Source organism: Delphinus delphis, chromosome 11 (genome assembly GCF_949987515.2).
Source record: "Delphinus delphis chromosome 11, mDelDel1.2, whole genome shotgun sequence".
Lineage (NCBI taxonomy): Eukaryota > Metazoa > Chordata > Mammalia > Artiodactyla > Delphinidae > Delphinus > Delphinus delphis.
In genome coordinates, this window is record NC_082693.1 from 43,814,828 (window position 1) to 43,835,785 (window position 20,958).

Below are 20,958 nucleotides of genomic sequence, written 5' to 3' on the forward strand. Positions count from 1 at the left end.
ATAAATTTTTTTTTAATTAAAAAAAAAGTGCTTATGATTTACTGACTGAGGAGGTCATGTAGGAAGGGGAGATGAAGGATGGGGAGTGTCTTTGTCTTTTTAAGATTAGAGGGGAGACAGGAGCAGAGAGACAGGTCCTCTCCAACCGCTGCCTCATATCTCCAGTTCAGATGCAACAACGATACTCCAAACCCTATTACTCAGCAGCTATATTTCTGATAAAAATGGAGGATTCTCTTCCAACAAGTCTCAGAACAGTCAAGAACTGCTTAGACCCCTCTGTTTCCACTAGAGGGCCTCGTGTATTCATTCCTTCTCCTCTCCAGCCTCCACCAAAAGTATGTATATATTACATTTGTGTTTGTATGTGTGTACACGTACAACATACACACAACACCCACATACACCCTTCCAATCAGAGCTCTCCCTCCCCCTCTCCACCACCAGGTGTATGAGGGAAGATTCCAGGAACTCAAGCCTTTGTTACTGTGCCCTACTTCAATGAAGGCTAGGAGGCGGTTAGACAGAGTTGGGGCGGGGCCAGGGAGCAGGATGCCTGGGTCTTCAGTTCCTACCAGTAAGTCCCTAGGCCTCAGCCTCTCTCCCTTGCTCTACCAGCCTCACCACCATCCATGCTGCCCCAAGAGCCTTAACTACAAACAGATTCCAGACAGGAGAAGCTGAAAGGATCTCCTTTCACCCCGACTGTTGGCCAGGGCCTTCCAGAGCACCTGCCAAGGCCAGCAGGTAAAGTGGGAGGGTTAGGGCATGGAGAAAGGGTGGATTCAGACCAGAATGCTCTTTTTTTTTTTTTTTTTTTTGCGGTACGTGGGCCTCTCACTGCTGTGGCCTCTCCCGTTATGGAGCACAGGCTCAGGACGCGCAGGCTCAGCGGCCATGGCTCACGGGCCCAGCTGCTCCGCGGCATGCGGGATCCTCCCGGACCGGGGCACGAACCCGCGTCCCCTGCATCGGCAGGCGGACCCTCAAACACTGCGCCACCAGGGAAGCCCCCAGACCAGAATGCTCTTTGCACCTGAATCACAACCCCAGACTTAAGGGAAGAATCTGAGTCTTGAGAGAAGGAGGTGTCCTTAGCCTGGGGAAAACAAATCTGAGGCACCTGGCGTTTGGGTTTAACGGAGGTGAGGAACCTGGAGGCAAAGATGGGCAGATTCTCTCAAGTAGTGTCAAGCAGTGTGGAGCCCATGGTGGCAGGGAGGTGTCTGGTCTTAGGATGTGCAGTCTGAAACTCTGGCCTTGCTCCTGCGGAGCCTCCTGAGTGTGAATTCAATCCATGGTGGATGGATGGAAAGGAGCTGGGAAGGCCCCTGGTGGCAGCAATTAGGAGAGGGTGAGAAGTTGGTTGGGTGGGCAACAGCCAAGCTGTCTCATCAGCGGCCCCGCCCCCTACCTTGGCCTCCCAGGGTTGGGATGCGGGGAGAGGCTGTGAGTGATTGGAAAGACAGATACAGAGCTGTTACGGGGCGGGAAGATGAGCTGCGCAGGAATGTGGAGAAAGTGGCACAGACCAGAGCCCTGGAGATAATCGGGGGAGGGAGGAATCGGGTCTGGTGAACTAGAAGTTTCCAGAGTTAGGGGCGCCCGGCGCCGGGCGCGGGCGCCGGCGGGCGGGCCTTCTGGGGTGGGGGGCGGGCAGCTGTGTCGTCAGGAGCGGCGCGGCCCCGCGGCAGCCGCGTCTGCCTGGCCCGTCCCCTCCAGCCCAGCTCGGGCTCCAGCTCCCGCGCCGGCGCTCCAGCTCCGACAGCGCGCCCTCCGCAGGCAAGGTAGAGACCCCCGCGAGCCCCCTGCCGCCTCCCGCCCTCCCGCACCGGAGCAGGCCGGGGCGGGGGCCGCGGGAGGGGACGCCCCACGGGCTAGGGTAGGGCTGCTGGGCCGAGAAGGAGGAAGCGTGACAGCTGGAGCGGGTAGCTAGAAGGGTTTGCGCCAGGAGCGGGGGGCAGCGGGAGGACTGGCCCAGAACCCCGTAAGTAGTGTTTCCCGCAGACCTTGCCCTCCATCTGTCCCGATGATTCGGACAGATGCTGAAGCTGGCTCCTGGGGACCCGAGTCGGAGGAAAGTCCATTTTGGAACCTGCACAGCGCTGCACGGGTGGAGAAGGGTTCTTGTTTGGCCTCCTGGTCCCCAACTTCCCACCCCTCTCCTTTCCACACCTGTCACCGGGAAGTTTCTGAAACTACCTGGGTCTGAATCCTACTTTTCACCTTTCAGTGGGGGAAATGAGCTTTACTGAGGAAGAAATGCAAGTATTGCTGGGCATCTCCTCAACCTCTTAACCATATGAGCCCACATCCCCCAAGCATGCCAACATCGTAACTTCCTCCTGTACTGCACAATGACACCCACCCCCACACACACAAACACCACCCCCTTAATCAGGCAACACTACCATCTGCCATGTTTGTGGAGGCTTAACAAATATTAAGGCTTCAAGCCAAATGATTCCCTCTCAGGGGCCACTGACTGGTAGCAGGGATGGGCAGGAAGGAAGAGACCCTCCCTCAGTCTTCAGAAACAGGAGGAGGATGTAAGCCCTGGTGTGGTTAAGGGATTCAGAAGTCCAGGTAATCAGGTCTGGGCCCTCAAAAGGGAGTGCCTGCCCCTTGGGGATCCTTGCTGGGTCAGCCTGAGTGTTCTGGGGGCATAGCTGATTCTTGGGTAATGGTAAACCTACATGATTTGGAATGTGAGCAATGAGTGTTGATGTGAAAAAGGAAACTTTAAATGTTAGCACTGGCTTTGGAAATCATAGTTATCTCTCAGTTACCAGCAATTTTAGTATTTAATGTTTAAAATAAGATCTAGAAGACCAGAGACACTAAGATTTAATGGAATGGACTAAGGACACTATGTCTAGAGTCTGGGTGTGACCCTGAGAGAGTGGCTCTCTATCTGGGCCTCAGTTTCTTCCTCTGTAAAATAAGACAGTTTGTGCCTCCCAGCTCTGAGGACGCTCTAGGATTCTCTGCCTCCAAGTCAACTTCTTACTTTCTCACCCCAAGTTGGTAGGGGCAGGCAGGGAAACCAGAGGAGGGAGGGGAAGGGTGAGTCACAAATAGCTGGCGGTTGGGCAGCAGACCCCACCCTCCTAGCCCTAGCCTTGGTCTGGACTAGCCCAGGTTACAGCCTCAGGGCTGGGATGGAGCAGGACAAAATTGGACTTGTTCCAGATTTTTAAGGCCCTGCACAACTGAAAAAATCGCAGGAGCCTTTATGTCCAAGGTCCCAGCCCAGGAGTGTCCTTGGACCCTGATAGTCTAGTTTCTATAGCCACCTCCTCACCCTCCCAGAGGCAAAATGCAGGATCCTGATATTACATGCCTGTGCCTGAGACATGACACAAGTGGGAAGGTATACAACTTGGGGTTCACTGCTGCTGGGAGTCCCTAGAATTTATGCCATCCTGGGTCCAAGGCATCATTTTTCCTAATCTCCAGATATGTTTCTCTAGGTACCACCCTTGTATAATAATAATAATAATAATAATAATAATAGCTAATGTTTCCTGAGTTCTTTCTCTGTGCCATGCAGTTTGCTAAGTATATTGCATGTATTACCTTATTTAACCCCCCCATGGTGACTGATTTCTCCAGGTAACCATTTTACTGATAAGAAAACAGGTTCAGGGAGATGAAATAACTCACCCAAGAGCTAGAATTCTTTTTTTTTTTTTTTTGGCCACGCTGCGTGGCATGTGGAATCTTAGTTCCCTGACCAGTGATCGAACCCACACCCCTTGCATTGGAAGCGCAGAGTCTTAACCACTGGACCGCCAGGGAAGTCCCAAGAGCTAGAATTCTAATCCAAGCCTATCTAATTCAAAAGTCCTTTCTTTTAACTTCTCCTATATACTACATGTAAGACCGGGGGGGCTTGTGAAAAGACAGGCAAGAGAGAAGTATTCTGTCTTCTCTCCCGTTTGTCTCTTGTTTGCTCTCTCCCTGTCACTTTCTCTCTCAGATTCCATTTCCTAGAACCTTGGAGCCATCTAAGAATCCCCAGGGGTAATCAGAGAGGCTAATTAAGCCTTACAGACCCCATTAGCCATAAGACTATTATATATTCATTAGATCTGTTGGCAGGAGAAGTTAGATTATAGTCATTGAAAGGACCAGGTGGGTGGAGTCCTTTCTCCACAATATTAGTGTCTCAGAACCCCCTTCTAAGTGTTCCCAGAGAGCCTCCAGAACAGGAATGCTATACATGGAGGTGAGTGGCAGAGATGTCCCAAGGGCAGAGGTTACAGAGAAGTTTCTTGCACCATCAGAAAAAAAATTCTAGTAGACCCTAACTGCCTCCTTAAGCCTGCCCCAACCACCCTAAATAAGTGGGCGGAGGGGAGACAGAAGGTCAGGGCCTTGGATGGAGTACCACAATAAGTGCTTTTTAGCATCATTCATTCATTTAACAAATATTAATTTAGCACCTACTATACGTGCCCCACATTGTCTCATGTTCCCCTCACTGTCCAGATGGATACTCTGGCATCCCATTTAACCGCGCTTGGATTAAGAGTCCCCATATATGACTCCCTAGCTTCATACAACTATTTGTACAACCAATATGGAGCACTTATAACATGATGGGCATTAGGTATTGGGGATACAGTGGTGAATAAGACTGATAAGTTCCTGCCCTGTGGAACTTACATTTTGGTAGGAAAAGACAAACAGTAAACAAAGAAGCAAATAAATGGGCAAGATAATCTCCAGTTGTGATAAATTCTATGAAGGAAACAAAGGAGGGTGCTACGCAAAGGAGGAGGGCTACCTTAGGACAGAACGATCAGGGAAGGTCTCTTGGAGGAGCTGACGTTTCAGCTTAAGCAAGAAGTCAGCTCTGTCAAGAGTGGGGAAGGATGGTCCAGGCCGACAGAGCAGTAAGTCTCATGACCCTGAGCAGGGAAAAACTTGGCATGCTTGAGGAACAGAGAGGAGGGCAGTGAGACTAGAAGGCAGTGTGTGAAGGGGAGAGTGGAACAAGAGGAGGACAGAGAGGTGGTGGGGGAGGGGGTTGCACCACGAAGTTCTTGGGTTGGAGCCTTGGCTCCTCCCCTTGTCACCTGCCTTGGGAAGTCCCAACCTCTCTGAGCTCCCGTTTCTTCATCTGTAGAATGGCTATACCAATAATTCCCTATCTCATAGAATTTGATTTTACTTGTTAATACAATAACTACCATTCCTTGTAGGCCCTCTATATGCCAGGTGTTATACTAGGTACTTTCCATACATTATTTGACTTAATCCTCACAACTGTGAAAGATAGGTAGCATTCTGCCATTTTATAGCTGTACTTTGCCCAAGTCACACAGTGGTAACACAGCTAAGAATGGAACCCAGATATGACTAACCCCAGTTTTGTTTGACTCCAAAGTGGTGTTGTACTATGCTAATGTAAGATATTGTTATTGCTGTTACTGAATCCGCAAGGCAAGTTGCCCTCTGCAGCTTGGCCCCTGGGTCAGTGGTCAGCATGATCCACGTGATGGCTCCTCCTTGGTCCCTGGGTCCCATAGCTGAAAGTTGGGGCTCCCTAAACACTGCTAACCTAGCAGGGTGGAAGGAAGGCTCCCGCACTCAGCACAACCCTCCTGGAGCTGAGACGCCCGGCAGATGCTCAGAGCTTTCTTCCCCTACCTTCTCCCCAGTCTCTCGTGCCTGGGTCCCGCCCTTCCCCAGTGGAGCTCTGCGGGACGCAGACGAGGCGGGGCCGGGGCTGGGGACCCGGCTAGAGCTGGTTCTTTGTCGCGCGCGCCAGGAGCGCTAGAGGTCGTTGCTGCGGGGCGTGGGTGGCTCTGGGAGTGGTAACTGAGCAGGGCTGGGGACCGGGGCTGGAGGCGGAGCAAGATGGGGTAGTGGCCCGGGAGGCGTGCCGCCATCTCAGTGAGAACCGCCGGAGGGCCGGGTCTGCGGGATGCGGGATGCGAAGGGAGATGGGACAGAGCTTAGGCCCGGCAGAGACTACAGAGATTGGGGTTGGAGGGAGAAAAGGTAGGAGCAGGCGAGGGACACACTCCCAGAGACGTGTATAGCCTGGGAAAGAGGGGTGGGGGGCAGGGATGTGAGGGATGGTCAGAGATGAATCAAGACAGGTTGGGGAAGAAATCAGAGAGCTGGAGAAGGATACAGAAACGTTGGAGAGAAAGTCAGGGATGAGTCAGAGAAACAGAGACAGCGGACAGACACTGTCAGGGAGAGACAGAGACACAGAGGAGAGGAACACAGGAAAAGGAAGAGACTTAGGGAGGGACTCAGAGACAAGAAAAGAACAGAAATAGTAGTAGGAGTGGAAAATGAACAGAGTATACAGAAGCAAAGAGACCCAGACAGCTGGCCAGTCCTGCCACATGCTCTTGTCATCTTCCTCCAGAGCTACCCTTGGAAGCAGAGTTCCAGGAGCCAGAAGTACTACTACCAAGCTGTCTTCGTGTCCATCCTTAAGAAAAAAAGAAAGATGGCCAAGGAGAGGGGCCTAATAAGCCCCAGTGATTTTGCCCAGCTGCAAAAATACATGGAATGTGAGTCTTCCTCTCAGTCATTCAGTCCTGGGGACCTTACCCTTAGACAATACCTCCTCCTCTTCATTCCCCCAAGTTCCCCCTCTTTTCCCCAGTGGCCTTGAGACGGGATGCTCCTGAGATATGCCTGGCTGGGAGCAAGAGGCGAGGGAAATAGGAAGATGCCCGTGGTCTTAGCTCTCTACCCACCTTCTCTGAATCTTGACTGCCTGCACCACATCTCAGAGAAGAGAGATAAAGAGGGCAACCACCTTGGAGGACATGAAATGTTTTTCTCTCTGTACTTCTGTGTTTCTTCTTGGAGTTTCTTTTTCATCTCACTGGAATCTTCTTTCCCGTTGGATGTCTGGGTGGGACTGTGGCAGAGGGCAGGGAGAGCTGAACCAAACTCATGCTCTCTTCACTCTCTTCACATCCTAGACTCCACCAGAAAGGTCAGTGATGTCCTAAAGCTCTTTGAGGATGGTGAAATGGCTGAATATCTCCAAGGAGATGTGAGTGGCAGCTGGGAAATCCTCTCCTTCACCAACTCCTCCCACCTTTGTTTTTGCTACTCCATCGGGATGCCCAACTTCCAAGGATTATTCTGGGCCCAACCCTTGCTATCCTCTCTCCCCAGCATCCATTGTTACTGCAACTATTGCTTTAGGACAAAACAAGAGATTCTAGTAACTCAGGACTTAGCCCAATAAACCATACTCCTGCCTTGGGTGCTTCTCAACTCTGCACTTATTGTCACTGTCCCCACCACTCCCAATTCAGTCCCCAACTCCCATCCTGCAGATCTCCCCAGGGTAATGCTTGCTCTCATCGTAGGCCATTGGGTACGAAGGATTCCAGCAATTCCTGAAAATCTATCTGGAAGTGGATAATGTTCCCAGTCCCCTAAGCCTGGCACTGTTTCAATCCTTCCAGACTAGTTACTGCTTAGAAGAGACTGTAAAAGAAGGTATGGTCACGTAGATGGGACTGCGCTGGGCCTCCTGAGGAAAAGTGAAATTAAGTGTGGGTTTTGGGGTGAGAGTGGAATTGAGTCACATGTTGGGGGCAGGGTGGTGGGAGGGAGAGGTAGAGGGTAGCCAGGCTTGCCTAGGAGCCAGAGGGAGGAAAGTTAAAGGGAAGAGTTGGAACAAAGGAAAAGAGAAGAGCCAGACTGGAGGGAGCCCCAACCTCAGATCTGCTGTACTTTCTGTAACCAGATGTGGTGTGTCTCAGTGATGTCTCCTGCTACTTTTCCCTTCTGGAGGGTGGCCGGCCAGAAGACAAGCTAGAGTGTGAGTTACCATTCTGGACTGGGAGAGGGAAGGAAAGGTGAAGGGAGAGAGGGTATTCCCCAGCCTTCCTTCCCTCATTTTTTCAGGATTCCTAAAGGCTGACAGGCCAGACAAAGGTGGGGCCAGAGAATGGACCCATTTCCTCTGTTTCCCCAGACTCCTTATACCTAACGCCATCCACCATAGTCACCCTAGTTCCCACGTCTTGTATATTTTCGTGTGGAGGACCCGGGATGGGATGTGGGAGGTGTGTACTGTCTCGCCTATCAGGTTCACCAAGGGTGGAATCCAGACCTGTTTCCCCTCCCTTTTTGTCTCCCATCTCAGTCCCAGCCCCAAGTCCTGGGCTCTTCATCCAAAAAGTCTCTCCTTATCTCTTTGTTTCCCCTGTATTCTGTTATGAATTCTTTGGGTATCCCTCACAAACTGACCCTGGTCCCCTAAAACACCCCACAGTCACCTTCAAGCTGTACGACACGGACAGAAATGGGATCCTGGACAGCTCAGTGAGTTGGGGGACCTGTATGCTGTGCAAGGGAATATGTGTCCATTTGTCTGTGCCCCCCGTCCCAACTCTTTCAGGATCTTAAGAAGCAGAGGAAGCTAGAGGGAGAAGCTGAGTCCTCTAGGACTAAATCTGGGAGTAGGTCCCAAGCTCTTGACCCCTAAAAGAGGATGCTGGAGACACGACTTGGGGGCTCCGTTGCAAACACAGACACATAGACATTCATTTACTTGGCAGAGACACCTGAGAAAGAGAGGGGGTCTGTGGGTGGAACTCAGGAACCCTGATTTCTAGAGGAGGGTTTGGATGGTGGTAGTGAGGCAGGGTATGGCTGTGGCTCTTACCCTCTCGGCCCTCAGGAAGTGGACAAAATCATCATACAGATGATGCGAGTGGCTGAATACCTGGATTGGGAGGTGTCTGAGCTGAGGCCGGTAAGGCAATTCTTCCTGCATGTCCCTTGTTGTACCTGCTCCCTAGTGAGACCTTTATCTACCTCCCCCCACCTCTGACAGGCAGCCTGGTGCCCTTGGCTAGGATGGCTAGGCTGGCTGTCCTAGGGGACAGTGGAGAAGTGTCAGATCTGAGGGGTTACTCACACCAGAAGTCCACCTCCCCACATTCTCTGCTCAGATTCTTCAGGAGATGATGAAAGAGATTGACTATGATGGCAGTGGCTCTGTCTCCCTAGCTGAGTGGCTCCGGGCTGGTGCCACCACCGTGCCACTGCTAGTGCTACTGGGTCTGGAGATGGTGAGTAGGAGAGACTTGTGAGGATGGGCAAAACAGTTGCCTTGGGTTGTACTTGCCAGAGGTTGGCACTCTAAGGGCTTAGACATTCCCGATCATCTGCTGTGCCCTCCCAGACCCTGAAGGACAATGGGCAGCACATGTGGAGACCCAAGAGGTTCCCCCGACCAGTCTACTGCAACCTGTGCGAGTCGAGCATTGGTCTTGGCAAACAGGGGCTGAGCTGTAACCGTGAGTGTAACCTGGGAGTGTGGGAAGAGGGGGGCAGCCCAGCTATCTGTGGGAACACAGCACTGAACTTAGAGAGACCTGACTTTGAATCCTGGGCTCTGCCAGTGACTGGTTATGTGACCTTGGGAAAGCCACATAACTTCTTTAAGTCTTAGTTTCTTCAACTGAGAATGAGGTAATTGTGAGCTTTAAATAAGTTGATGCAAGAAAAGTGTTTCATGTAGTGCATGTACATACTATTAAGTCTGCAATAAAAATTAGCTATTATTATTGTTGTTGTTATTGTTGCTGTTGTATCTGGGCCTCCTTTACATCATCCAGCTCAGTTCCTGACACATGAATGGAGTGGGGTTGGGCATATAGTAGCAATTGCTCTTTTAGGGGGAAGAGTGAGCAAAAAGCACAGGTCTTGGAGGTGAGCCCCCAGCCCAAACTTGAGTTCTGTACTACACCCTCACAGCAAGGGGTTATATGCCATGTTTCAGTGAGTGATGCTGTCTCACCCCCAGGTAAGGAAGAAATAGGGGGAGGGGCTGCAGCTAAGCCTCTGACCTTCTTCACTCTTGCCCAGTCTGTAAATACGTCGTTCACGACCACTGTGCCATGAAGGCCCAGCCCTGCGAAGTCAGCACCTATGCCAAGTCTCGGAAGGACATTGGTGTGAGTGACCCCACGCCTACCAGATCACCACCCCCGTCCTGGCCCTGGTCCTGGCTCTTGGCCCATTGCTGCCCTCAGGCCTTCCCCTAGTCCCTGCTCAGACCCTCTCAGACAAGAGTTTGCCTTTCTCCCCAAGGTCCAATCACATGTGTGGGTGCGAGGAGGCTGTGAGTCTGGACGCTGCGACCGCTGTCAGAAAAAGATCCGGATCTACCACAGTCTGGTTGGGCTGCATTGTGTGTGGTGCCACCTAGAGGTCAGTCCGGGAGCTATCCCTCCAGCCTTGCTTTGGGCCCCTCCCTAAGCTGCCCTCTCCGGTGGCCCCCTCGGGCACATCTCCCTTACAGCCTTGGTTGCCCTACTCCCAAGGGCTCTCTTTCGGTAGCAGACCCCAAGCTGAGAGGTGACGAGGTTCCCTCCACAATCTCTCCGTGCCTGCCTTGTCTTTCAGATCCATGACGACTGCCTGCCAGCCATGGGCCATGAGTGTGACTGTGGGCTGCTCCGCGATCACATCCTGCGTCCATCTTCCATCTATCCCAGAGTCCTTGTGAGATCCCTGGACAGCGGCTGGGAGGGGACAGGAATGCTTCCCCCATTCACACACGCACACAATGCCATTTAGAGCAGAGAGCCTATATTTTTAGGATTCAAGTCAGACTCTCATCTGTTTATGGATTCACACAATCCAGTTTTCCTTCCTTCTGCCTCCTTCCCTTCCTAGGCCTCTGGACAGGAGCGTAAAATTAGCAAAACAAACCAGAAGACCGTGGATGATTTAAATTTGAGCACCTCTGAGGCACTGCGGGTACAGGGCTGAGAGGCTTGGGCTTCGTGGTGGGGACCTCATGGGAGGGAATGAAGTGGGGAACCTGGGGACTGGTTCCTGCTCCCTGGGGGAGGGGAAAGCCACCTGGGGGGAATGCCAGCCCTCTGCTCCTGTCTCCGGGACCCATCTTAACTCTGACAAAATCCTGCTTTCCTTATCCTTGTTTTCTTCCCTCAATGCAGATTGACCCTGTTTCTAACACCCACCCACTTCTGGTCTTTGTCAACCCCAAGAGTGGTGGGAAGCAAGGGGAGAGGTGAGAAGAGCTCTACTAGGTCTTGTAAAATAGAGAGGGAAGATGGACAGAGGTTGGGTATCTGTGTGTATGCAGGGGACATACCTTGAGGACATCAAGAGAGTGGAGTACAGGGACCTCCCTGGCGGTCCAATGGTTAGGACTCCATGCTTCCACTGCAGGGGGCGGGGGTTCCATCCCTGGTGGGGAAACTAAGATCCTGCATGCTGCACGGCACGGCCAAAAAAAAAAAAGAGACAGAGAGAGTGGAGTACAGAATATCCATGCTGTGCCCTGCCATGAGCTTTCCTTTTTCCCCACACAGGGTGCTTTGGAAATTCCAGTATCTACTAAACCCTCGACAGGTGTTCAACCTCCTAAAGGATGGTCCCGAGCCAGGGTGAGTATAGGTTAGGGGCTGTATCGCAGGGTTTGTGTGTGTCTGCCTATCTGTGTATGTTGGAAAAGAGCAGGAAAGAGTGCCTGTTGGGAGGGGAGGTCCAGGGGAAGCCCAAGAAACCAGACTTCAGAATGCTGCTTTTGCTGGGTATCCCTACCTCTGAATTCTCCAGCTCATCTCTGTTCTGCTCTCAAAGAATGGAGATACCAATCTCTCCCTCACCACTAAGAAGTGGCTATAAGATTTCCCCATTGTACTTTTTCTCTACCCTTAATAGAAACAAGTCGTTTGACAAAGGGGAAGGGTGTTATAAGGAACGAGAGACAAGAAGTACTTACTCTGCCTGTCCAAGAGTTGGGTAGCCTCAGTCCAGTTATCCTTCCTCATCTTCTCTCTCACCTTTTGTCTCAGGCTCAGATTCTTCAGAGATGTTCCTGATTACCGGGTTTTGGTGTGTGGAGGAGATGGCACAGTAGGCTGGATTCTAGAGACCATTGGTCAGTGCAGGGAGCGGCTCTGGGCTGGGCCCAGGGGCAGTGGCCTTCCAGAGCTAACTCCCTTCATCCGTCTCCTTACCTGCCTCCACAGACAAAGCCAACTTGCCTTTTGTGCCTCCTGTTGCTGTGTTGCCCCTGGGCACTGGAAATGATCTGGCTCGTTGCCTAAGATGGGGAGGAGGTAAGTGGTTAGAAATTGTTTTCCTGGGGAATGGGGGGGTTGGGTAGGTAGGGAAAGGCACACAGAGAAGGCATTTAGGCATCTGGTGAAGAAAAAGCCTTGGTGGAAAAGAGAGGCACAGATGGGGGGGGGGTCCCAAAGTGGATTGTCCCAAAGGAAGAGAGCTCTGGAAGAAGCAAAGACCTGAAGGGTCAAGGATGACAGTCTGAACCTAGAAGGGTCAAGGGTGACAGTCCTCTTCCCTATAAACCTAAAAATATCCTTCTGTTTCTCCCAAGTCTTAGGGCTCAGAATCAAAGAATATGGGGGTAGAGAGGACAATGTGGGAATAAGGAAGGTTGTATAAGAGCTAAGCCAGATGCTGAGTGATGGAGCTAGCAGGGAGCTTGGCCATGATTCATTCATTTATCCAACCAATTACAGTTGACCCTTGAACAGCATGGTCTTGAACTGCGCCGGTCCACTTATTGAGGATATTTTTCAGTAGTAAATACTATAGGACTACACAGTCCATGGTTGGTTGAATCCACAGATGTGGAGAAACAGTGGATACGGAGGGCCAACTATAAGTTATACACAGATTAACCCCCATGTTATTCAAGGGTCAGCTGTAATCAGGGGTCATTCATTCATTCATAATTTTTCCCATGTCTTTTGCAACAGTCTCCTAGCTGCTCTCCCATTTCTAGTCTCTTTTTCCCTTCAAAGAGAAAGTTTGAGAGATGTAATTGGTAGATAAAGAGGTCAGTGTGGGGCAGATTGAAATCGTCCTGGAATTGAGGAAGTTGTCTTGGAATTGAGGCTCTTGGATTCAGAGTCCAGCTCTGAGATCTTACAGGAGATTATGGAATAGGAGGCTGCTAAGGAGAGCAGAAAGTATTCTAGGTGGAAGAAGTTGTGTAAGGCCAGAGGAGTCACCAAACAACATGGTGGTGCATTTTGGAAAGCGAGTTGTTCATTGTGACTGGGACATAGGGTGCACAGTGGGCAATGAGAAGAGGGAGGACTGAATTGTGCAGGCTCCAGAAAATGCAGGGTCATGAATGCTGTAGTGAGGAGTTTTTAACTTCATCCTGCCAGAGTTTGAAAACTGACAGAAATGATGGGTAGTGTTTTGTATTGTTTGTCTTGCAGTGTTTTGAATTTTTTTGACCTTGGTTATTTCTAAGAAGTGGGTCATGTATCCTTCAATTCACCACAATCCTCTTACCTCCCTTCCAGTCACTCACTTTACGTTTCTAGCCTCTGAGGCATTTGAATGTGCAATCCCTGAACCATGGGGAGCTCTGGAACTCATGAAAGATGTAACTAAAAGAAAAAATAGGTGTGTGTGGGTGTGTGTGTGTGTGTGTGTGTGTGTGTATGTATGCATATATAATACTTTATATATATAAATTATAGTTTGTATATAATAAAAATTACTTTTTATATAAAATATTATTCCAGAAAGGAGAAATATCTCTGCATAATATAATTTAATTCTTGTATGTAAACATATGACCATTTGTGGGGGAGGCATGCTTAAATCCTCAACATCTTTTTTTTTCATTAACAGTATTAGACACTTTGAAATCATGAACTTTGAGTCTTCACATTTTTTTTTTTTTTTTTTGCGGTACGCGGGCCTCTCACTGTTGTGGCCTCTCCCATTGCGGAGCACAGGCTCCGGTCGCGCAGGCTCAGCAGCCATGGCTCACGGGCCCAGCCGCTCCGCAGCATGTGGGATCCTCCCAGACCGGGTCACGAACCCACGTCTCCTGCATCGGAAGGCGGACCTCCAACCACTGCGCCACCAGGGAAGCCCTGACTCTTCACTTTGTGTTTTGCAAATGAGACTCTCATAGCAGTTTCTGCTAATTCCATCTGAATCATGAAAATAATGATATAAATACAGCACTAATGAAAACTTGTGTTGATATTGAAAAAAATCCTAAGATTCAAAGGGGGATTGATGGAAGGAATACTGCTATGGGAGCTCTGTGGAGGATGGATTGGAGGAAGAAGGCAGGACCTCAATTGCAATTGTCTAGTCAAGAGATGATGAGCACAAAAGCAAAGGCAGCACCAGTGGAGTCATGGGGTAGAAGCCACAATACTTGGTAACTAATGGATTGTGGAGGAAAAGGTAAAGACAAGTCTAAGACATTTTCTAGGTTTGTGGACTGAGCAGATGGGGATACCATTTATTAAAATAGGGAACATAGGGCTTCCCTGGTGGCGCAGTGGTTCAGAATCTGCCTGCCAATGCAGGGGACACGGGTTCGAGCCCTGGTCCGGGAAGATCCCACATGCTGCAGAGCAACTAAGCCCGTTCACCACAACTACAGAGCCTGTACTCTAGAGCCCATGAGACACAACTACTGAGCCCACATGTCACAACTACTGAAGCCTGCGGGCCTAGAGCCCATGCTCCGCAACAAGAGAAGCCACCGCAATGAGAAGCCGACGCACTGCAACGAAGAGTAGCTCTCGCTTGCCACAACTAGAGAAAGCCGGCGCGCAGCAAAGAAGACCCAACTCAGCCAAAAATAAATTAAATAAATAAATTTTTTTAAAAAATAGGGAATATAGGAGGAGGACCAGTTTAAGGAAGAAAGATAGATTTGGTTTTGGATGTACTGAGTTAAGGTATTAGTGGAGCACCTAGGTGGAGATGTGTGGTGGGTAGTCAGAAATTGATGTTAGGAATTTAGGAGAGAAGTCAGGGATGAAGATATGTGTTTGAGAGTCAACTTCTAGGAGGTAATTGACATCCTCAGAGTAGATGAGTTACCCAGGGAAAGAGGTAAGAAGAGAAAGTGGATAAGGACAGCCAGATCCTGGTAAACACCCTATTTAAGGGTTGAACAGAAGCAGATGAATTATTAAAGGAGTCTGTATTAGTGTCCTCTTGCTGCTGTAACAAATCACCATGGTGCCTTAAAACAACACGAATGTATTATCTTAACAGTTCTTGAGGGCACAAATCCAAAATCATTTCCACTGTGCTAAAATCAAGATGTTGGCAGGGCTGTATTTTTTCTAGAGGCTCTAGGGGAGAATCCCTTGCCTTTTTTCCAGTTACTGCAGGCTGCCTGTATTCCTTGGCTTACATCCCCCGCTTCCAACCAGCAATGTTATCCTTCCAAGCTCTGCTGCCGTTGTCAAATCTCCTTCCATGACTCTTCTTTCTTGTAGCCTTCTTTCACTTATTAGGAGCCCTGTGATTACATAGGGCCCAGCCAGATAATCCAGGATAATCTCATCTTAAAATCCTTAATCGCATCTGCAAAGTCTCTTTCGCCATTTAAGGCAACATATGCACAGATTCTGGAGATTTGGTTGTGCACACCTCTGAAAGGCCATTGTTTTGCTTACCACAGAGACTAAGAAAAAACAGAACAGGTCCTCTGTAACTTTAGTGGTATTTTAGAGGCTGAGTGAGGAGTTTCATGTGTTAAAATGAGAGCTAAAGATATACTATTGGTTTTGGCAGGAATCACTGGCAATCTTTGCCAAAAGAGTTTCGGCAGGGTGGTATGGAGAAAGGCAAATTATAGTGGGTTGAACCATTGATGGAATGTGAGGAAGTGAAGACTTTTTTCTTTTCTTTTCTTTTCTTTTTTTTTACTGCACCACGCGGAATGTGGGATTTTAGTTCCCCAGCCAGGAATTGAATCCGTGCCCCCTGCAGTGGAAGCGTGGAGTCTTAACCACTGGACCTCCAGGGAATTCCCTAACTAGTCCCGTATTGATAGACATTTGGGTAGCATTCAGTTTTTTATTACACACCATACTGCAGTCTATCTCTGCACACAGATGTGAGAATTTCTCTAGAAGAGATTTCTAGGAGTGGAATTGCTGGCTCAAAGTATAAATATTTTACTAGTTATTTTATTTTTTAAAAATTACACAAGTAATGCATCAGTACATTTTCACTGTGGAAGGTTTTAAAAAGTAAAACGTGTGAGTCTTCACATAAGGTTTCCTCTTCCCTACCCCCTCGCCAAATTCCACGTTCCTCCCCAGAGATAACTGTTTCCTATTTGCACGCATTTTCCTGTTTTCACACACACACATAACTTTTTTTTTTTTTCACACACATAACTTTTAAACAAACATAAATGGGATCATACTACACACATTGTCCTGGGACTTCTTTATTCATTGAATACGTCTTGGAGAACTCTCCATGATACTACATAGAGATTTCATTCTGATTTCAATAGCTGCACATTATTTCATAGCATGGATTTGGCATAATTTATATAACCTTCCCCTCCTGGTGGACATTTAGATTGTTTCCAGTTTTTTCCTGTTTTACAGAGTACCTCAGCAAAAATCCTTATACATCCATCTCTGTGGATTTTTGTTTCTGTAGGAGAAATTCCTAAAAGTGGAATTGCTGTGTCGGAGAATATGTTTTGATAAAATTTGATAACGTTTTGGTAAAAGTTGCCAAATTGTCTTCCAAAAATGAAATACCAATTTATGCTCCAACTAACAGCAAATGAGAGTGCCAGTTTACTAATAATCCCATTAGCGTTTGGTTTTCTCAGTGCCTTCATAGTCTGTCAATCTGATAGGCACAAAAAGTTAACTAATTTACAATTTTAATTTACAATTCTTTTAACTATTAGTAATATTGAGCATCTTTAATATGAATATTGGCCATTTGTATTTCTTCTGTGATTGGCTTGAGTTATTTGCCATTTTTCTACTGACTTTTTAAAAAATATTTATTTATTTATTTGGCTGCCTCCGGTCTTCATTGCGGCACGTGGGATCTTTCCTCTCAGCGCTCGTTGCAGCGTTCGGGCTTCTCTCTAGTTGTAGCCTGCGGGTTTTCTCTCTTGCTGTGGTGCATGGGTTCCAGACCACGTGGACTCTGGAGTTGAGGCGCACGAGCTCAGTAGCTGTGCGCGGGCTTAGTTGCCCCGTGGCATGTGGGATCTTAGTTCCCAGACCAGAGGTTGAACCCGTGTCCCCTGCATTGGAAGGCAGATTCTTTACCACTGGACCACAAGGGAAGTCCCTAATTTTTTTTTAATGGTATTATTATTTTTTTATTAAATTTATTTATTTTTGGCTGCATTGGGTCTTTGTTGCTGCACGCGGGCTTTCTCTAGTTGTGGCAAGCAGGGGCCACTCTTCATTGCGGTGCGCGGGCTTCTCATTGCGGTGGCTTCTCTTGTTGCAGAGCACAGGCTCTAGGCGCATGGGCTTCAGTAGTTGTGGCACGTGGGCTCAGTAGTTGTGGCTCACGGGCTCTAGAGTGCAGGCTCAGTAGTTGTGGTGCACGGGCTTAGTTGCTCTGCGGCATGTGAGATCTTCCCGGACCAGGGCTCGAACCCATGTCCCCTGAATTGGCAGGCAAATTCTTAACCACTGCGCCACCAGGGAAGTCCCTCTGACTTTTTAAATATAGTGATTTGTAAGCACTTTTTGAATGTTGGAGAAGTTAGTCTGTTATGTGTGCTGCAGATATTTTTTCCCAGTTTGTCTTTTATTTAGGTGTGTGTTTATTTAACTGTACAGAAGTTGTTTGTTTGCTTGGTTAGGTCTTTTTATTTATTTATTTGTCAGAACTATTTCAGTTTATTTTGTGGCAATTTTGAAAATTCCAAACATATTTGCTTTACTTCTGTTTGATTTCAGAAGTTTTTAATTTTCATATAATTGTATTTCTCAGTCTTTTTCTTGCTTGGCTCTGAGTTTTGTACTATGCTTTAGAGAGGCTTTTTCCGCTCAAAGATTATGAAACATCCACTCATGTTTTCTGCTAGTACAAATTCTGCTTACATTTAAATTCTTTGACCCATCTTGAGTTTATTTTAGTGTAAGGGGTGACTTCTACATCCAGTACCATTTACTGAATAATCTATCTTTCGCCATTTATTTAAAATGTCATGATATACTAAATTCCCATATATACTTGAGTCTATTTCTGGGCACTCTGTTCTTTACTATTGAACTTTTTATTCCAGTCACTGTGCCAGTTATTACCCTGTTTTGATACCCTTGCTCTATACTGTGTTCTATCTGGTAGAATGGGGAGAGGAAGCGTCAGAGAAAGAGAGAGATTATTCCCATTCATCACTTATCTTTTTCAGCACTTTTCGTTTTCCTGGCTATTTTCTTTACTCTTCCAAATGAACTTTGGCAATATTGTTAGATGCGCACACACATTGGGAACTTTCACCCTCCATGATAGTGACAGTGTGGAGAAAAGGGTCAGTAAGAGTCTGACCTTAAGATTGGTCCATGGGAGCCATGACTGAACACCCTGCCCTTTCACTGCTTAGGGCTTGGAGGATCTGCAGAACCAGGGCAGAGGATCCCTGGGAATCTGTGGATCTGGGAGCTGAGAGGAGGTCCATTTGGGACCCAGGGTTCAGTGCTAACCTGTCTTCATACCATCCTTAGGGTATGAGGGACAGAATCTGGGGAAGATCCTCAAGGATTTAGAGACGAGTAAGGTGGTACACATGGATCGATGGTCTGTGGAGGTGATACCCCAACAAACTGAAGAAAAGAGTGACCCAGTCCCCTTTCAAATCATCAATAACTACTTCTCCATTGGTGTGGTCAGTGGAGTGGGGCATGGGGGGGACGGGAGGAAGTGGGAGTTAAGCAGGCAGAGGCTGGAGGAGGGCAGAAAAGGAAGGTAGAGGGTAAAGGAGCTGTGACACAGGGAAATCAGAAGTGGGCACAGTGGTGTGAGTTGCAAGAAAAGAATGTGGGACGAAAAAAAAAAATCAGAATGTGGGACGTATCACTCCCAAACTGGAGAGTTAAAGAGAGAGAGGGTTCTGTGCTGAGGAATGAGGCAGCCTCTGATCTCATGTGCCCTGGACTCCCCAGGATGCCTCTATTGCTCACCGATTTCACATCATGCGGGAGAAATATCCTGAGAAGTTCAACAGCAGGTGAGGGAGAGGGGGCGGGTGTGGGCATACACAGTAGCAGGGACCACGTGGTGGCCAAGTCTGACTCGGTGCTTAGACGGGCAGTGACACCTCTAGGAAGCCCCTCAACCAAGCTTCCCTGTTCCCCACGGGACTGCAGTTGGGAGGTTGATGCCCTTTCCTGTCACTTAGCCCACCTGTGCCAGCACTCTGTAATTTGTCCCCTCCCTCCTGGGCCTGGTGTTGGGGCCGACACAGAATGAAGAACAAGCTATGGTACTTCGAATTTGCCACTTCTGAATCCATCTTCTCAACGTGCAAAAAGCTGGAGGAATCTTTGACAGTTGAGGTGGGTGTGATGAGAGCCAACCCCACATCCTTTTTAGCCCCTTATATCTTACTTTCTCCCTCCACAGGAGCCCTCAGGAACTTCTCATATTCTTGAACCTATACTTTGACCTCCCTGCTCTCTAATCCCGATTTCCCAAGTTTGTAAGATACACCAGTCCCTACTTCCCTCCACCTCTTGCAAACCTCCAAATCCTAGTCATCCCAGTGTGTTATCTGGTGGAGGGAGCGGTCACGTCCATCATGATGCCGTGAGGCAAGGATCTGTGCTCTCCTCCCCTCAGATCTGTGGGAAACCACTGGATCTGAGCAACCTGTCCCTAGAAGGCATTGCAGTGCTAAACATCCCGAGCACGCATGGGGGCTCCAATCTCTGGGGTGACACCAAGAGACCGCACAGCGATATCCATGGGATCAACCAGGCCTTAGGTGCTACAGCCAAAGTGATCACCGACCCTGATATCCTGAAAACCTGTGTACCAGGTAAGAGGAGCAGCCTTGGGAGCTGAGGGGGGGGGGAACTAAGGAGAAGGTGTGACTCTCTTCAGAGGAACCCTGCTTCTACAAAACCTGTCTCCCTACCTCCCACCCCCCCAGACCTAAGCGACAAGCGGCTGGAAGTAGTAGGGCTGGAGGGTGCAATTGAGATGGGCCAGATCTATACCAAGCTCAAGAATGCTGGACATCGGCTAGCCAAGTGCTCTGAGATCACCTTCCAGTAAGGAAAACTCAAGCTGGGGGCTCTGAGGGAAGGAGTGGGACCAGGAAAGCAGAAGGGTATGGGAATGGTGGGGAGGGACTGTACCAGACCTTCCTCAGTAACAAAGGGTCTCAAGGCCAACCTAAGAACAGAGTTTTGGTACTCGGTTGATAAAGAAATTGCCACCAATCTGCCTTGACCTCACACAGCACCACAAAAACCCTCCCCATGCAAATTGATGGAGAACCCTGGATGCAGACACCCTGTACAGTGAGTATTGCCTATGCCTGCCAAAAACTGAACCCCCAGGCTCCGTGGATCCTAAATTTCCATTCCACAGCTTCTTTACTTCCTGCTGAGGCCTCAAGTTCCCCTGTGCACCCTTCCTCCCAAATCCTGATTTCTCAGCCCCTGGCCTTCCTACCATGGCCTCTCTAGGACCCTGGCAACCCACCCTGAACCCTACAGATTTTCCCCTAAATCTCTGCTGCTCCAGCCCCAAGGCACTAGGTCTTATCTCTGAATGCGCCTCCTTCCTTTCCAGATCAAGATTACCCACAGGAACCAGATGCCCATGCTCGTGGGCCCACCCCCCCGCTCCTCCAATTTCTTTGGCTTCTTATGCTGAGGGGGGACATCTCAGCCTCCAAGCCAGCCTTGAGCCCACCTCCTTGTGCCTGGACTCTACTCCCTAGGCTCTGTACATTGCTGCCAAACACTCCTGCCAGCTCAGGGGAGTGTTCCTTCACCCTCACAGTATTTATTATCCTGCACCATCTCCACTATTCCCCATACACATGTGCACACACACACATACACACACACATCACAAACAATACATTGAAAGTGCCTCATCTGAATAAAATGACTTTTTTTCCCACTGGGATATCTGTTAAGTAAGTGGTACACCTCCTTCCTTTAT

General features: G+C 48.9%; 1 protein-coding gene across 6 annotated transcripts; it reads left to right on the forward strand.

The window, feature by feature from the left end:
- Window positions 1-538: 538 nt before the first annotated feature.
- Window positions 539-20,916, forward strand: DGKA (diacylglycerol kinase alpha). Of its 6 annotated transcripts, none has more exons than XM_060026278.1 (24): window positions 1,660-1,787; window positions 6,392-6,539; window positions 6,960-7,033; window positions 7,356-7,488; window positions 7,739-7,813; window positions 8,270-8,319; window positions 8,678-8,752; window positions 8,952-9,071; window positions 9,185-9,299; window positions 9,871-9,959; window positions 10,096-10,215; window positions 10,411-10,509; window positions 10,684-10,767; window positions 10,971-11,044; window positions 11,349-11,423; window positions 11,835-11,920; window positions 12,012-12,101; window positions 18,507-18,667; window positions 18,945-19,009; window positions 19,247-19,337; window positions 19,621-19,819; window positions 19,934-20,054; window positions 20,246-20,306; window positions 20,581-20,916. In XM_060026278.1, the coding sequence occupies exons 2-24, from the start codon at window positions 6,476-6,478 to the stop codon at window positions 20,662-20,664; spliced, it is 2,205 nt and encodes a 734-aa protein (XP_059882261.1). In that variant the 5' UTR covers window positions 1,660-1,787; window positions 6,392-6,475; the 3' UTR covers window positions 20,665-20,916. The 6 variants fall into 6 exon arrangements, with proteins under 6 accessions (XP_059882257.1, XP_059882261.1, XP_069397332.1 ...); XM_069541231.1 differs by having other exon boundaries at window positions 7,455-7,488; XM_060026274.1 differs by lacking the exons at window positions 1,660-1,787; window positions 20,581-20,916 and adding an exon at window positions 539-747 and having other exon boundaries at window positions 20,246-20,553.
- Window positions 20,917-20,958: the final 42 nt, after the last annotated feature.

Coding starts and splice junctions, on each gene's coding strand:
- DGKA (XM_060026274.1), top strand. CDS start 6,476: ATGGCCAAGGAGAGGGGCCTAATAAGCCCCAGTGATTTTGCCCAGCTG. Junction 11,424..11,834: donor AAGGATGGTCCCGAGCCAGG/GTGAGTATAGGT, acceptor CTTTTGTCTCAG/GCTCAGATTCTTCAGAGATG. Junction 19,820..19,933: donor CCTGAAAACCTGTGTACCAG/GTAAGAGGAGCA, acceptor CCACCCCCCCAG/ACCTAAGCGACAAGCGGCTG.